This window comes from Microcaecilia unicolor, chromosome 1, assembly GCF_901765095.1.
Source record: "Microcaecilia unicolor chromosome 1, aMicUni1.1, whole genome shotgun sequence".
Classification (NCBI taxonomy): Eukaryota; Metazoa; Chordata; class Amphibia; order Gymnophiona; family Siphonopidae; genus Microcaecilia; species Microcaecilia unicolor.
The window spans coordinates 266,154,801-266,173,167 of NC_044031.1; the positions used below are offsets into that span (position 1 = coordinate 266,154,801).

Genomic DNA, 18,367 nt, shown 5'->3' on the forward strand with positions numbered 1-18,367 from the left:
AGTGGGGGAAATACAAGTGGATCAATGAGTAATTAAATAATAAATTATCGGGGAAAAATGATAAAAAATAGACAATGTAGATGGAACGACAGAAAATATATATAGTATAATGTATTTGCGGGAAAAAATGAACAGTATAACAAATAGTGCAGAGATAACGTCAAATGATATAAAATAGTATATAAATATATACCGTTTCTCTATGTATAGAGAAACGTGAAACAAACATAACACATCCGATAGGCCCTTTGAGCCAGTCAAGAGGTGGTGATAATCCATCATCATTACTATTCATTGTTATTATATTCATTTTTTTCTGTCAATATAATTGCTCAAGTAAAATCTATCTCTCTGTGACATATCCATGTTTTATCATTTTATAGCAAGTTTGTTCAATATTTTACGGTATTTGATTCTAGGTTGTCCAATGTAATACGGATATTATGTTACATGTGTTATGATTTTGTGTTGCATGTATGCTATACATATAAACGCATATAATCATACCTTTTATTATTGTTCAAACCCATATGTATTATTATTTTTTGGTTTACATTTTGTTTTTGTCTGAATTTTATTTTTACATATTGTTCTTAGTTCATAGACTCCTGATGTAGGCCTTCTGGCGGAAACACAACGTTGTGTCGAGTCAGTTTCGTTTTTCCAATAAACTTCATTATATTGCACTACTTCAGAGGTCCCGCCTCTGGAAAGTCTAGTTCTTACTCCCACTCTTCTCTCTGTTAGCTTGGCATCTGTGACAACTGGTTTAAACGAGCTGATAGGGCACCGGAGAGATTCGATGATCAGGTTGGCAGCCATAGATAACAAATAGCCAATGAGCTTGCACGCCCGGAAACTGAAAAGCGACTCGTGTTGTTGTCTCCTCCCACTCTAGGCTGTACCAGGTCACGCACGCGCAGCAGAACTAGTGCTGATGCCTTGGGGCAAGGAAGCGAAGCGACTATGTCTATGTGTCATTATTCATGGTGTAGCGGTAATCCGATGATGCAGAACAGTGTGTATTATTTGTCGGGGTGTAGTAGTTAGAGTCGGTCCAGGCAGTGCTGGGTGACGCTCAGAAGCGAGAGTTAAATTCTCTGCTCCGGAGGTGTCTGTGGGTTTCCTGGTTGTTCCGATGGCCGTGGCTGGTGTGCGTCCCGGTGACAGCTGCTTCCTCTATTTTGCTTATGGAAGTAACTTGCTGAGGGAGCGCGTCCTGCTCAACAACGCGACGGCGACTTTCTGCAGCACTGCGCTCCTGCAGGTGAGACTCGTACCCCGAGGGAGAGGAAAGATGCCCCCCCTTCCACCTCTTTCGAAGAGATGATTGTGCTCTGAACACTGAAATCAACAGGGAAAACTACAACTGACACTTATTACTGGTGCAGCGCAGTGCCTTTGCGATTCACTCACTTGTGCTTCCTTCTTTGGATAAGGGTTTTAAGTTCGACGATGATATAATACGGTTGCTCTGCGAATCTGTTTTGCGGGAGACCCTTTGCGACTTGATGAGAGATTTTACGGGGAGTGGGGGGGGGGGGGGGTCTACTTATTTAAGGTAAACTTGTAACTAAATGGCCATGCATATCATTACTGTTTAATAGGAGAGGTATTTGTCCTTCTTTGCGCCTGTCATCAGATGGTCGAGTTCAGCGTTATCACGAACTGCATGTTAGTTTGACTCTTGTTTTTCCTTACAGTAACCTTTTCCTGTACTCTCCTATCCTGTTCTAACCTTCTCTTCACATTCAGACACACAGTAAGATCGACTCTAAAGCGTTTTTAAAAAGTTGCAAATTGTGCTGTTATCTCGACCTTGCTCATCTACCGTATTGTTGCTCTGGGTTGGCAGACCTGGCTGTGAGGGTCTTGGGTGTTTGTAGGGTATGGGGATTTTTTGACATCCATTGATCACTAGGATGTGACTTAATTTTTTTTCAGGACTATTTAAAGAAAAAAAAGTTGTAAAGGGGTGATATGGCAATTATCTGTTGGTGTTTTGCTTAGGCAGGATTTGATTTAAATTGCTACTCAGAAAGACTCTAATTATATGATCGTCTTCATTTTTAATGAGTAGGTACGCAGAATGCATTTTTATAAATTAAGATGTTGCTATCCAAAAGCATTTATCCAGGTAGGAATAGCTCCTACCCAGGTAGATGTCAGGAGTGAATATTCAGTCCCACTGAGTGTTACCTCTGGTTGCTTCCGTGCTGTCTGGATAGTAAAGGGTCATGCACTTGATATACCGCTCTTATGTGCAGGTACATGGTTTTGCAGCAATCCTTGGGCAGAACTGGAGGTTTTAAGGCAGCAAGAAAGCTGTCCTAGTTGCTATGCAGATTAACTGTCTGAAGTAGTGGGTGCTTGCCTTGGGATTGGTAACATGGAATGTTGCTACTGATTGGGTTTCTGTCCAGTACTTGTGACCTGGATTGGCTACTGTTGGAAACAGGATACTGGACTAGATGAGCCATTGGTCTGACCCAGTATGTTTGTTCTTATGTCACTTCTGTCTCGATAATGGTGCTAGTTCACTGCTCTCTTGGATATGAGCAGTATTCACTATCCTTCGTATTCTGTATCTGTCACTCAGGTTTGGGTGTGAATCCCAAATCTGCACTAATTAGTCAGTTATCGGAGTTAAGCACTTAATTGGCAATAATTAGGAGTTGCGTGTGTATCCGCCCTACACCCTATTCTATAATTCATAGCACACAATTCCAAAGGGGGACGAGCATGGCAAATCAGGGACTTTCCCAGAATTTAGCGTGGTGATACAGAATACCTGCATTTGTGCGCCTAACTGACATCAGTTGGGCGCCAGCATTTAACCAGCCTTTAGCAGGCGTAAGTGCCCATACCCAAAGTTAGGCATGAAATGCATGTTATACTAATATTTTGTAAAGGACACTCAATGCAGAGCACTCTTTACAAAATTCTAGACAGGGGCGTAACCAGACTTCGGCGGGAGGGGGTCCAGAGTCCGAAGTGAGGGGGCACATTTTAGCCCCCCCCCAGCGCTGCTGACACCCCCCCCCCCCATTGCCGACACCCCCCCACCGCCGCCAGCACCACCACGAACAACTTTGACCCCCCCCTGCCGACGACCCTCTCGACCCCGCCCGTCCCCGCCGTCTGCTACCTTTGCTAGCGGGGGGCCCCAACCCCTGCCAGCCGAAGTCTTCTTCCTTCGTTTGGTTTCCGAGTCTGACGTCCTGTGCGTGCAGGACGTCAGACTCGGAAACCAAACGAAGGAAGAAGACTTCGGCTGGCGGGGGTTGGGGTCCCCCGCCAGCAAAGGTAGCAGACGGCGGGTTGACGGCAGGAGGGGGGGTTGAGAGTGTCGTCGGCAGGGGGGTCCAGGGCCAAATCTACGGGGGCTGAGGCCCCCGTGGCCCCATAGTAGCTATGCCACTGGTGTAGCTTATCCTGGTGTTTACAAAGTAATCGCAGAAGAAGCAAATCCTGGCAGAAATAGGAATGGTACAACACCACAGTGAGGATGACTCAAGAATGGGCAGACAATGCTTCAGATGGCTTAAAAGTTTATTGTAACGCAAACAAGACTCGACACAGCTATATTTTGGCCAAAAGGGCCTGCATCAGGAGTCATTTCAAGTGGATTCTCAAGTAAAGTTAATTGAGAATCCACTTGAAATGAGGTCTGTATTAAAACAAAGAGCTCCGTGTGCAGGAGTAGGCAAGAGCTGACAAACTGACCTTTGATTGCTACATTAAAGCTTGTGTAAGCTCTTGCGTAGTCCTGCGCATGGAGCACTATGGGTTTTTTTTTAAAACCATCAACCAAATACTCAAAAATCCACTTATTCTCAAATGACTTAGATTGAAGGAAAAAGGCCTCAAAGAGCTCCAAGACCAGATGTAATCTTACGGAGCTTAAACAGACCTAAAAGGTCTTTTCTCTTCACTGTCGGCCAAAAAAACCTTCTCTCAAATGACTTAGATTTTTTAATACAGACATTTCAAGTGGATTCTCAAGTAAAAGTTAAGAGACTCCTGATGCAGGCCCTTTTGGCCGAAACACAGCTCTGCCGAGTCTCGTTTGCTTTACAATAAACTTTTAAGACCATCTGAGGCATCGTCTGCCCATTCTTGAGTCATCTTCGCTGTGGCGGTGTACCGCTTACCTTTGGCCGCCATTTATTGAATCTTTGCCCTATACTGATAGTGCTGCAAAATATCTGGATATTTTTTGTCTATACCAGCCAGCATTTGAAGACTATTGACCACTGTGGGCTCAATACCAAAGCAACTTTTTTTATTCTAAAAACTTTTTCAAGATTAGTTTTCATGATAAAATCAAATGATGATTAATCCAGTCAGTCATTCTGTTGGCATTCTGTTGGCATACATTGTGCTGACTCATTAGGTAAACTAACTAAAGAGGAGCTAATCACCAAACTGGCATTTAAACTGTAAGCTTTTTCTGGTTAATTTTCTTCAAGAATCCAAACTACAAACTATTTTAACATAACAAGAGTGTTTCAATGGTTTTTCAAGCATAACATGTTGTGAAAATTAAAAATGAAGAAGTGAGTAATACATGCAGAGCATGACTTATGAAATTTCTTTCAAAAGCCTGTATCCCCTAGATTCCACATTTGCTGATATTTGGGCACTGATTAAGATGTACGCATGTTAAATTGACTAAGGAGCCAATTAGTGCAAATGGGTGCTAATTGGCAGCAATTTGAATTTGCATGCACATCTTGCTATGCGCCATTTTATAACGATGTGTGCCCAAATCCTATAGCGTGCAGCCCAGAAGGGGGTATAACCATAGGAGAAGGATAGGTGGATCAGGGTCATCCGTAAAATTTGTGCGCAGTGTTTTATAGTATACTGGAGATATGCACTCAAATTGAGTGCCGGGATTTACACCCGGTTTAATTGGCACTCAGTGCTGTTCTACAATGGGTGCTCATCTTATAGGATAGCATTGGGTGCTGACTTTTTTCAGTGCCATTCACTGTGTGATTTGTTTTTTTTTTTCAGGTAAAAGAGAGGGAAGGAGGCAGCTATGTTCATGGAGGTGGGGTGTTTAATTATGGGAGTTATGGTAGAGAAAGGTAGTTTTGGGTGTTATTTTGGGGAGGAGGAAGGGCAGTCTGTGTGGTGTGGAGCAGTTGCAGAGGGTGTAGTCTTTTTTTGGGGGGGAGAGGCAGTTTCTTCATGTGCTGTGTTTCATTATGTAAGTTTCTGTGGTTCAAAAGCTGGAACTTCGCCCATAGAAATGCTTTGGCCTTTTTTTTTTTTTGATTGCAGGGGAGCGTTATTGCCCTATAACCCCCAGTCTAATCTGGCCTGCTTTTCAACTTGGTTTCTTTTAACCAGTTTTCTCCCATGCCAAGTCTTACCCATTCCATTCCATTTTTAGAGTTATCTTTCCTCTGGACAGATGGGCAGACCGACATTTTTGATCCCTTTGTGTATAATTTATTTCCAGTTTCCACTGGGTTGCAAAAGAATACTCAAAAAGATACTGGATGGGGCAGTTAGCATTCAGACTTATCACCTTTCTTGTTCAGTGTATTTATAGTTTTCTGGGAAAGAGACAAACTTTCCTGGTTTTTCAATTCAAAGTATTTCTCAATTTAGAATGAACTTTTCGAAAGGAAGGAAGAATTCTCTTTACAGCTGCAGAAGAGGCAACTTCTGTCTAAAAGATGGATTACCTTTTAATTGGTTTCTGAATCCAGATATGTGAGTGACTTCCACAAACTCACTGATGTGATCCTCTTTAAAACTATAGCAGGTAGTTCATTACTTGGAACGCCTGTTGGGTTTGCCTATTCTGTTATCAGCTGCTGGCTTTTTGTTGGATAGAGCTGGGGTCGCTGTATGCTTATCCGCAAGGTGGTATTATTTGGTAAGAAATCAATCCTAAAAGCATGGACAACATCAGAATCCCCATCCTTCTGGGGATGGTGTAGTATGATCCACCAGAATATGTTTCTAGAGAAGCAGGGGGCGGGTTTCTCTTTTTAAGTGAAAGAAGCATTTTTTGTCAGTCTGGGATCCTTACCTATCTTCCCTTTCACCTAGGGCTCACAGTTTCATTTTAATTATGCTTTAACTGCTGAGTCAGATGGTTTTGATCCCCTTGCCATCGGAGGTTCCTGATTGGGGTTTTTTTTTCTACTTTGGGAAGAAAGGATGGTTATGGGGATGGGAAATGGGGGATTGGATGTATGTAGCCAAGTGCTTTACTCTTTGGAAGAGGGGCTATAATAACCAAAGCCTGTCTTCCTTATGTTTCATTGGTTTGGGTAATATTTCGCCTAATATTTGACTACTTTGTTATTCACGATGTTTGCTTTTTCATTTTTGTTGGTTCCCGTATACACTGTAGTTTTCATGATACTATGGAGAGGGGAGTTTGGGTTGGGAAGGAATCTGGGGGGGGGGGGGGGTGGAATTGAACGTCTTGGTTTTGCAGAGTATCTTGCTTTGTTCCATATAAACTGGTTACACAACAGTGTTATGGGAGAGGGTAATGGGCTAGGGATGGGATACATGGGGTGTTGGAATTGTTAACTTTTTTCTTTTTTTTTTTAGGCTTGAACCAATGTATTGTTTACTTGCATGTTTTTATTGAATGTTTTGATAAAAAGATTTAACCTAAAACTTCATCAGCAAACATTTCTTGAATGGATCTCCCTTGGCCCTGAAAATATTATAGTTGACCTTGTGAAAGGATGAGAGCAGTTAAAAATCAGCTCTGAATATTTAGAGTACTGGCAAGAAAATAAGCTGGCAGAAATGCTTGTAATTTAATCCCCACAACTTGTTTTTCCTATCAAGGTCTCTTTCTGTTCCTTCCAGATTTCAGCAGCATTAAAAGAAAATAATAAAATTAATTTAAAAAACAGTACTATTTCTCTGATACTGTTTAAGCTCAGGGCTACAAAAACAGGCATTAGGATAGTTAAATATTTGTTTCTAGCTCAGGTTGAACTTTTAACTATGAAAGTTTCTTCTGTTTGTTCACAAATTGCCATCAGATTAGGCCAATAATTGATACAGCGTTCAAGACCACTATAGGTCAAATGAACTCCAGAAGATATTGGATGGCTTCCCTGTATCAACAGAGGGGGGGGGGGGGGGGGGGGGGGAAAGGGGAGCAAGAGCTCTGTCTGAGCCACAAATTATAAACTTGTATGTAGACATGTGGCTGGTCCTTAAATTCAGATCTCCATCAAACAAGACATTAATTCATTTATGATGCTGTTTAAATTTTGTTGGAAAATTGGAAGAAATTGTCCCAACAATTGTCTGATCTTTTCCAGCAGATATGCAAGTGACTTATTAGTGGTATAGTATACCTTCTTGACCTGATTGTTTGTTTATAGATAAATTAGTTCTTTTCCGCTGATTTTTCTTTTCTTTAGTTCCAACAGATCAATCCTGAATTTGTGTGTTATACCTGTCTACCAGCAGATGGAGATAGAGGACATTAAATTGAATTGTGCCATATAGGCGGTGGGCAGCTCTCCTCAATCATTATTCCGATAAAGCAGTAGGAATGACCTAACAGTAGCAAAATGAAGAGCAAGGTGGTGTTCCCCTCATATTAGAACTTTCAACATAAGCCACATGCAATCAAACAGTAAAACATGGCGATCACCTAAACAGAGAAGTTTTCAAATCCCAACAGATCAATCCAGGACTTGTGGGATGTACCAAAGCAGTCCTCAGGCAGGGAGGGATCCTGAAACCCCCATTAGAACAGAAGCTGCAAAAGTTGAATCCCGCCTTGTTGTCACATCCACATTTCTGGGTATTTCTGCTGCATTTAGTACAATGGATTATGGAATAATGTTTGATACACCTGCTGCACTTGATCTCTGGGATCATGCATCAATGGTTTCAGTCTTTTCCCTAGATAGGCAGATGTAAAGTATTGTTGAGGTACTTGTTCTCTTCCTGGTGGACTTTGAAATCAGGGGTACTGAAGGGTCAGCCACATTTAATGTCTGCAATTTTGGGCTAAGTTCTTGTGGCCCTTAGTGATGCAGTTCCATATGTATGCAGAGAATGTGCAGCTATTTTTCCTCTGTGCAAAAATCAAGAGGAAATTAGGGTCATCTTTATGAAGCAAGTTTGCTTTTGGATGACAGCTCACTGTTAGCTTTGCAAAGGGGAAAGAAGGAATTGTGGATAAGTAAAGCCCCTTTTGGTTGAGAGCCTGTGGATCTTTTCCTATAGTGGCATGAACCTGTCTGTCCCCTGTTGTGCGCAGTCTAGGTGTTTCTCAGCTGACTTTAAAAGCACAGTTTAGGTCAATGGTATCTACTTTTCAAATATTGTTTGGTGTGACAATTGAAGTAAAGTAGCAAAAGAGAGGATCCAAAAGTACACAAACCAAGACAACAAAGAAAGCACAAAAGAGCCCACAAGACTGGAACAATGGAGAATCCTTTAATGCAATTGTCCTGACACGGGCTGTGCTTAGCACAGAAGACGCCTGCCTCAGGGGTCTAACAAAAAATACCATTGCAATACAATGTAAGCATCTATATCTATCTCGGAGAAAACAACGGATGTGCTGGTGTGCATACATATAATCATTTTATATCAAAGATAGGGGCCCTGCTTACTAAGCCGTGCTGTAGGTGTGCTAGCGTTTTTAGCTCATGTTAAAAATGAGTGTACGCTAATGCTAGAGACACCCATACATTCCTATGGGTGTCTCTAGCTTTGGCGCGCACTAAAAATGCTAGCACACCTTAGTAAACAGGGCCCTCAGTGTTATAATACAAAAATATACCCAAATATACCATAATATAAAAAATCAGGCAAACATAATTAAGACTCATCCTTGACATAAAATATCTTAACCAAAGACGCTATATCTTATGTTTTTATAGTCTGCTTTTAGGTGAAGGTTGCTTGATTTTGAGTCTTGTTAGGATGCACTATATTCGGAGACCATCTTAATTTGATTTAGAAACACATATGCATGTTTTGTATCTCATAGCACTTTTTATATAGTGAGCACATGTGATTCACTTTCAATATAACGAGTACATATGATTCACCTATTATTCAATTAATCTCTGTATTATATCACTCTTATTTCATTGATCATGTCTATACGTTAACTGCATAGGATCACAATGCATGATTGTTCCCCCTTTTTGATATTATGTATGTATATTTTTGTAATAATATCTTTGATGTATAATGATATATGTATGGACACCAGCTCATCCGTTGTCTTCTATTATTGATTTATATATATGCTTGCATTGTATATATAAATTATATATACTTAAAAAATAAAAAAAGACACCTGAGGCAGGCATTCATCTGCACTGAAACATGGCCTGTGTCAGGTCTATTGCATTAAAGGATTCTCCATTGTTCCAATCTTGAGGGTTCTTTTGTGCTTTCTTTGGTGTGACAGTTGCACCTTTATAGTTTATTAGTATCTACCAAGTAACTTTCAATTAATGCTTCAACCTTTGTTGCTAAATTGTTTAGACTGTTTAGTTCCAAGTACAGTACACTATCTGCATGCCAGCTTTGAGTGCATGGTTGGTTATGTGCTATTTGAGGGATAAGGATTTCCCCTGTCCTAACTTCTTTGCACTGGTTGCCTTTTCCTCAGGGGATCTGTTTTAAGATTATTTACATTTTAAAGCTCTGCATGGGAATGGTTCATCTTTCCTTCTTCCTTCAGAGTTCTTTGCTCCTTTGGGGAGTATTAGTTGGTAGCTCACTCCGTGAAAGAGGCTAGATTAGCCATAAATGTAGTACTTCAGTCGCCAGGCCACTTGCACAGAATTCCCTTCCTGGGCATTTATAGGGAGAACGTGTTTACTTGAAATTTTAAAAACATCTTTTAGCTAGGTTTCAACAAGCATTGGGGGTGGCGGGTTGTGTCGTCATGTTTTACACTCGCTGAAGGTTTGTTTTGTTCTGTGTGTTTGTAGTGCAGCACCATGTCAATGACTCTCAAGCAGTTCAGCTGCACAGGATACAGGTATGGGAGGGCACAAAGCTCCCAGCCCATTGTCTCCTCTCATTGGTGGTGGTGATAGTGGGCGAGTCGTATAAGGTGCAGCTTTAGCTTGGTACAGGCCCGGTATGTTGTGTTTAACTCTTATACGTTGTGCTGTAGAGCAGTTACTGGATTCATGGAATATAAGCTTGAGGAAGAGAGGAACTATTTTGTCCATAGTGTGCTGCAAATATCAATCTTGCATCTTTAGGTTTCAGTTCACCTTTCTTTATCCATTCTTGTGTCAGATTTTGAGATACAAAATCTCATGGAGCCATAAGGCATCTGGTTTTTACTGCTCCCGGAACTGCATGTAACTGCCTCCAGCGACCAATAATTTCTCCCTTTTTTCTATCGGAATCTGTGAGGCTATCATGCACAACCTTTACCACCTTTGTGTTGCGTACCCGAGAATGGCATCTAAACCAGTGAGAAAGGAGACAGGGAAGGGCTGCACGGGCCATACCAAAATGGCGGACCATCGCACACCACATTTTCTTGCAAAGTATTACTTCAGAAACCACTCCATTCCCACTGTATTTGTACATTTTACACTTTTTATTCCTTCTTTGGTGGTCTGATTCTTAAGAGAATTTTTTTTTAATTTAGTTTTGCAAATCCTGTTGCTGCTTTTCCCGGGTGTTGGTGGATTCTCGCGCCATTCCTTCTGTTTGTAGTAATATTTGTCCAAGTTTAAGACAGTTCTGAATGTTTGTCTTCATATTTTGTGTATTTGCTGTTAAGCATGCCTGAAGGCCTAGGATAGATAGCTCTGTACATACAATCTGTTTTGGCAAGACCCATTCCTCTTTCAACTCTTGGTTGGTACAGTCTCTGCATTTAGTTATAACCCCATGCCCGTGGGGTATTCTTGTGCATGCTTCCAGATTTTTTTTAGCTTTCATAGCTGTCTTTCTGATTTATCTCTTACTAACCTTTCCATTTTCTTTCTGTATCTGTCTTCAGAAGTCCTCACTCAGGTGGTAGTTTGTTTTTTTTACTTTGGTTTGTGCAATCAGAGATCTTACATTTCATGTCAGACTAACAATATAAAGATCACTTTGGGACCCTCAGTAGCCCAGTATGCTCCTAGCAGTAAGACCATACCACTTGGTATAGGGAGGAATGACACAGACAGACAGACACACACACACACACACACACCAGCTGCTTGTACTATAGCAGGTCATGTTTATCCACTCCTACCCTAGCTGAGATAATATTCAAGCATCTTACTGAGATCACATGTGACTTATTATTATTATTTTTTTTTAATTAGTCTCCTTTATTTTCTAATCCGTTACTGTCTTATCTATCTATATATTCAATCTTTGTTTACACCCTATGCTGTTTATTAAAATGTTTTATTGTGTATTGTTGACATTGTAATGTAGTATACTAGGCCATACCATTTGTAATCCCAGAGTATATTGAGAGTTACTAAAACTGATGAGAGCACTCCAGAGTTACCAGAGGAGGGAACTGGTTGGAAAGGGAGAGTGAGGAGCCCAGCCCTAAGGGGAGTGTTTATGGGAAATGTTTGTGGGTTTAGATGGATAAGAGATGTCATGTAGGGGTGGAGTTAAGAGTTAATAAAAGCTGTTGTGCAGAGCACATGGTCTTAGATTGCCTCTATCCCCGCCAGGACCTGTGAGGAGAGGGGGTTGTCTTGGATAGTCTCAATAACCTAAGGATGAATTAAGAAGAGGTTTTTGCCAGAGTGAGGAGTTTTTTGGGTGGGTAGAAGGGTTGGAACAGGACGGGAAAGAGCCTGTTCGCTACCAGAGGCAGCAGCTCAGAGTAGTGCTCCTTGGGAGGAAAGGACAGATGGGGAGGTCTGGTCCTAAAAGGATATGCAAAACAAAGGAGGAGGAAAAGTCTCTCATGCAACTTGAGCACGGGAGAAAAAAGTGAGGAGAACTCAAGGAGGATATACAAAAGAATTTTAATTCCTTAGCGTATGCAGCAGGTGAATCCAAGAACTGGTGTGTTGTGTCCATCTACCAGCAGGTGGAGATAGAGATTACAAAGCTGAAGGCAGTGATACCAGGCTGAAGGTCACAGGTTTGAAGCTGGTTTGTGCATCATATTAGAAACTGTGGCCCTCAGCTCCTTTTCTAGGGGACATATTTTACTTCCCCCTCTCATATTGCTTGCCTTGACAAGCAGTTCTTTCCATAGCTGGGACAGTTTACACTAGGCTACAGTGCCAAAGATTAGCAGTGGTGGTTTCCCACAGCAGCTCTGCTCTTCTAGTTTTGCTGTCGGACTCTGATCAAAGTATTGCATTCCAGCTTCCATTGTATCTGTGGCACTCTAGCTAGCTGTTTGTTGCAGTGTCTCTAAGGCTTTTATTGCACTTTTTCTTTATATTGGACAGCTAGCTATATTCAGAGCTACTTCAATTTAGCCTGCACTTCAATTTTCCCTGCACTTCTCCCTTAGGAAGCATTTCTTTTCTTGCCTCTTTGGCCCCATCATCTGCGGTTTCTCTGTTTGGTCGTTCTGAGCCCTTATGTTCAGTTCCAGGCTTTGCCTGTCAGCATGGCTATGGCTCCATTCACCTTTTCCTAGGTTTGGGAATTTTGCGGCATTCTCCGCAAGGACAGCATCAGAGTGCACCTCACTCTAGATGAGATCCAAGAGTTTGTCTTCCCGGGTCTTCTTGGAATCCTTGAGCTGGGTGGTCACCCTTCAAATGAGCCACCTCGTCCCATTCCAGACAGCTCTGGTACGATTGTTTTTCTTGACCGAGGACTGGAGGATCTAGGTTCAGACTTGGGTGCGCAGTCTGCTCAGGGTGCTGAGTCCTCGGGTCTGGCTATGCATTCATGTCTTGGGCGCTGTGGCGGACACTTTGGAGGTAGTGCTGTGGGCGGTGCTCATAGACATCTACAGCTCTTGCTTCTCGATGGGTGGTCTCCTGTGTTCCAGGAGTGTCAGCAATGTCTTCCGTGGCTGTTCTCTGTACGCCGGCGCATGAACTGGTGGCTTCGCAATTCCTCCCTGTGGAAAGGATGCCTTGGCGCCTCCACAGTGGATGATGGTGGTCATGGATGCGAGTCTCTCGAACTGGAAAGCCCTTTGCTTCCTCCTTCCGTCTCCGGGGTGGTGGATGGCACAGGGGACGGTGTAGGCGATCTCCCGCCTGGATCTGCTTTTGGTGCTGTTCGCCTTCTAGCCTTTTAGGACACATTGCAGGCCAGGCGGTGCTTGTGCCATCTCCCTTGCCTGGACCTGCTTTTGGTGCTGTTCATCTTCTAGCACTTCAGGACACGTTGCGGGCTAGGCAGTGCTTCTGCCGTCGGAGAAGATGAGGCGGTGGCTGCTTCTTCGACAGAGTGGGACTCTGAGTCAGACTGTGGCTCAGGGCGTGTCGCCCCCATGGAATGGGCAGAGGACCTCATGTTCCGTTTCTACGCAGCCCTCTTTGCGGCCTTTTCCTATGGTGAGTTCTCTTTTCTGCCATCTTCTGGTCTCGGCAGAATGGCTATTCCGCACCAGTGCTTCTCCAACATGGCCTCAGGTAGAGAGCTCCGTAGGTAGATCTGATGGCGTCCAGGCTCAACGTCCAGGTGCCTTCTTTCTTCTGTCATCGGAGAGAGGGTGATTCGGCAGGGTGCATCCTTGGCCGGAGGACATTCTTTGATAGTGTTTCCTCCGTGGCCTCTCTGCGGCCGAGTTCTTTTCAGGTCGCTCTCCACCGGGGTCGATCCATTCTGGTAGCTCCAAATTAACCATGGTGCCCTTGGTATGCGGATATAGTGAGGCTTCTGGTGGTGCCTTCGTTTTGGATCCACTTGACTCCAAGCTCTTCATTCTGGGACCACTCCTGAGTGGATGATCCCTCTCGCTTTGGTCTTACGGCCTGGTGTTTTGAGAGGTCGACTCTGAGGAACAGAGTTCTTCGGATGCTATGGTTACTGTTCTGTTGTGATCTTGTATGTGGTCCACGGTCCACTGCAACCGCGTATTCTCAGGTGTTGAGGATTTTTTGAGACTGGTTGCGGCCAACGCTTGGTCTTCATTGTGGGCGTCTGTTCCTCAGCGATTGAGTTCTTTCTGCAGGATGGGTTGCAGAAGGGCCTGGCCTGGCCTTGCATTCAGAGGTGATGCATTTCTTGCAGAGTGCTTTGCTCCTCTGCTGCTGCGACCTTCTTCGCCCTGAAACCTCGTTCGTATTCTCTTAGTCTAGCTTGGGGTTCCTTGTCTACCGAGCATTGCTTCGGACTCCTTTTGTTCCTTTGCAGAATGCTTCACTTAGGAACTTACAAGCAGTGTTCTTGGTCGCCAATTCTTCGGCACGCAGAGTGTCTGAATTTTTTAGTGCAGCCATTCTGAGCTATTTTTTCTGCAATTTGCCGAGTCTTGAGTGACCTTGCTTTCGGTTCCTTCTTTCATTTCCAGCTGTGGTTTGGCTTTTCTTTTTCATCCTCTCTTTCTTCCCTTCTTTCGAGAGGGGGATTTTCACACGGAGTACATAGCGCTTCGTCTTCTGGATGTTCAGAGGGCTCTCCGGTATTTGCAGATGTTGCATGTTTTTCAGCATTCAGAACTTCTCTTTGTCTTTGTCGCTGGTTCTTGCTGTGGGACGGCAGCCTCAGGTCTGATCTGATTTGTTTCTCGTTGGATTGCAGATAATTTGTGGATTTTTTTGGAAAGGTTGCATCCCGCTGGTGGCATTCCAGGCTCGTTTCATGAGTTTGCTATCTACTTCTTGGGTAGAACGGGTGTGCTTTCACTATTCAGATGCTGCCTTTGCAGCGGCGGTTCTGTCTCAGGGAGTGGCGACTTCCCACCCTACTTAGGGATTGCTTTGGTACATCTCACCAGTCCTTGGATTCATCTGCTGCATACGCTAAGGAAGGTAAAAGTATGCCTTACCTGCTGATAATTTTCTTTCCTTTAGTAGCAGCAGATGAATCCAGGATCCCGCCCTTTGTCAGCCGCGCTTGTTTTGCCTATCTGTTCTTGTTCTAGTCTTTAGTTTCCAAAAAAAAAAAGGAGAAGAGGAAAGAGAACAGAAACCACTGAAGAGGACTCCATCGCAGTCATGGTTTCTCTTAAGTCAGACTGACAAGTTTCTGTTTTGTATGGTTGGTGAGGAAGGCTTCCTGGTTTCTTGTCTGATTCTGCTTGGTGATGAGACATGTACTGAGGTGAAGGAGGAGCTGGCCGTCTGGTATCACTGCCTTCAGCTTTGTAATCTATCTCCACCTGCTGGTAGAGGGACACAACCCACTAGTTCTTGGATTCACTGCTGCTATCAGCAGGTAAGGCATAATTTTACCTTCTGGTAAAAACGACCCGACACGGCTGTGTTTCGGCGCTAAGGCCTGCCTCAGGGGTCAATAGCATTATATGAGAAGATGACAAGGTCCTCACTGTAAGAATGTTGTACAATCTTCAAAAAAAAAAAAAAAACTCTGTGTAGGATCGCCAGACCACCGGCAATCGTGAGTATCATGCAACTGGGTGTGGCAACCAGAATAAAGACAAGAGGGACATCTTGCTGCAAAAGTGCTTCAAGCATAGCCTTGGATTATTCTGCCCAAAATGATAAGTAGTGGACTGGTGGAAATGTAAATATGTAAAAAAATAAAAAAAAATTACACAAAAAAATCTTGAACGGGAACTTCAACTTCTATTTTTCAGCAAAAAAACTGTTGGATATAAATTGAGCAGTTTAATATTGAGTGAATGGTTTGTTGCCAGAGAATATGAAGTTTGTCTAAACTTGCCTGTTGTACTATTCAAGTAAAGTTTGTGTTTGTTTTCATAAAAACTTGGCCTGGAGAATTTCTTTACATTGAGAGAAGTTTATTTGTTCCCGGACTAATAAAGAAATAAGAAGTGTGGCTTAAAACCCTACAGCCTGCCAGAGTAATTCCTGCCACGACCTGCGCCTAGCTCTGTATTGCATAGTAGCATAGAATTTCCCCAGGAGTAATCTTTGGCTGAGACTGGGGAAAATGACTTAATTTCAAGATTGCTTCAGCCTAGGCTGATAAGAAGAAAGCCATTGCCACATAACCTCCCACAGACATACAGTGACCCTCTAGGTGTTTCCTTGCAAGTGCTAATGCCATCCCTCCATTTATACCTTAACTAGACTTTGAGCCCGTAAAAACGGGCTATTATAGGAAGGGGGGGTTGAAAGGCCCGCCCCCCACCGCCAAGTTCGCCGCTGCCCCTCCCCCTCCGAGTTCGCGCCCCCCCCCCCCCCCCACCGAGCCGTCACCACCCACCTTCCACCCGGCCGGGCCCTCGCTCCGCTATTGAAACAGCGAGGGTCCGAGAATGCAGCACTGAGCTCTGCTGAGCTGCCGATGTCGGCCTTCGTTCTTCTTCTCTGCCTGTCCTGCCCTCGTGTGACGTAACGTCGTCGAGGGCGGGACAGAGGCAGAGAAGAAGAAGGAAGGGCGATGTCGGCAGCTCAGCAGAGCTCAGTGCTGCGTTCCCGGACCCTCGTTGTTTCAATAGTGGAGCGAGAGCCCGACCGGGTAGAAGGTGGGTGGCGGCGGCGACTCGGGTGGGGGGAGCGTTAGACGGCGGTGTCCCTCCCTCAGCAATGCGCAGTACAGACCCTCTGTGTTCCGCCCCCCCCCCCATCATCACGTATTGACGTGGGGGCGGGGCAGAGAAGGTCTCTACTGCGCATTTGCGAGTGAGTACGGTCACTCGCCGTTTATATGTTTGATTCTATATATAGCGCTCAAAATTGCACACACACATTTGGGCCTGCACCCAATTTAGGTGAGCAATTTAATTGTCAAATGAGCTAATTAGCACTAATGGGTGGTAATTGTCATTTAAATTTATGCACGCATCTTTAGGCACCAGGATCTGTTCATCAGAAAAGGGGTTTGGCCATGGGAGGGGCATGGGCAGATCAGAGGCATTCCTGGAATTTGCATGCAGTGTTATTGAATAAGGGAGATCCGTGCCTACTTAGGTGCAAGAATTTACACCAGTTTCAGTTGGTGTAAATCTCGTATCAAAATTAGGTGCAGGGATCCCAGTGCCAACGCTATTCTAAAAACAGCACCCAACTCTGAGCACCATTCATTAAAAAAAAAAAAAGCACTTGGTTCTAATTTTTTATCGGTGCCCAAATTTGGGTGCCATTTATAGAATTGAGTCCTTAATGCACAGCGGTGGCAGCGTTATGTTGTGGGGATACTTTGTAGTAGTAAGGACAGGGAGGCTTGTGAAGACCAAGTGAACTGTGCAAAGTACAGATGCATCCTGGAGCAATTCCTGTTCTAGTCTGCTATAGACCTGAGACTAGACAGAAGGTTCACCTTTCAGGAAGGTGATGGTCCTGAGCAGACAGCATAAGAAACGCTGGAGTAAATTTGCTTGTGACCCAGTTAAAGCCCAGATCTGAATCTAATAGAAAATCTGTGGCAAGACTTGAAGATTGCAGTCAGGTATTTGTTTGCATTTCTTATATTGCCCTTTTGTGTCGGGCACAACAAGGCAGTACACAAGCTAAATCAGAAATATCTGGAAAAGGAGTAGAACTCCAGGATTAAGACAGGAAAGGACAGAAAAGAATGGAAGAAGATAAATTCAGTGCCAAGAAGTGACCCCCAGTCAAGTTATTAGTTGAAGAAGCTCCTCTTGATTTGAACCAGAACCCACAGAATATCTTTATCGTAAAAATGTTTACTGTGCATTAAATCACATCTCTTGACAAAATAGCAAGCATGAAGCACTTACCTTGAAAATCTGACAATCTCAATCTGGTCTCTAAATGCAACAAGCTAAGCCTGAGATTCCCAGGCAACTTGAAAGAGCTCAACACTTACCCTAAATGAATCAGGACTGCAGAAGGGGGGCCCCCTCCAAGTATTGAGTCAAGTGGTGTGAAGACTTGTACAACTGACATTTTTTTTTGTTTCTCCTTCATTACTTTTTGAATATTTCTATTTCTTATTGAAAGTGTAGACTGTGTTGTACAGAAGTGAAACAAACTCCTTTTAATGCATTTTGAATTGTATGTTGTCAATGGAATGTGAAACATTATACATGTTGTGGAACGCTTTGACTCGGTTTTTAAGACGTAGCAAGAGCCTTGACTCTTTAAAAAAAATTTTTTTTTTAAACCTTTTTTCAGCAAGCCTTTCAAACTGTTTATATTTTTATGCTGTGCGTTATTTAGGGCCCTTTTTACTAAGCTGTGCTAGAGGTGCGTTAATGTTTTTAGCATGTGCTAACCATTAGTGCACACTGTGTAGGCGCTCACAATACTCCTGTGGGTGCCTACACAGCGCACACTAATTTTGTGCAAGCGGTAAAAACGCTAGTGCACTTCAGTAAATGGGGCCC

At 43.4% G+C, this 18,367-nt stretch overlaps 1 protein-coding gene across 1 annotated transcript in view; it reads left to right on the forward strand.

Moving 5' to 3' along the window:
• The first annotated feature begins 946 nt into the window (after positions 1-946).
• The window catches only part of GGCT (gamma-glutamylcyclotransferase), a 35,670-nt gene continuing 18,249 nt past the window's right edge, over positions 947-18,367 (forward strand). Inside the window, exon 1 of the mRNA XM_030206204.1 lies at positions 947-1,267. Coding sequence (XP_030062064.1) covers positions 1,139-1,267 — 129 coding nt within the window. The 5' untranslated portion in view covers positions 947-1,138. The remainder of the gene's footprint in view (positions 1,268-18,367) is intronic.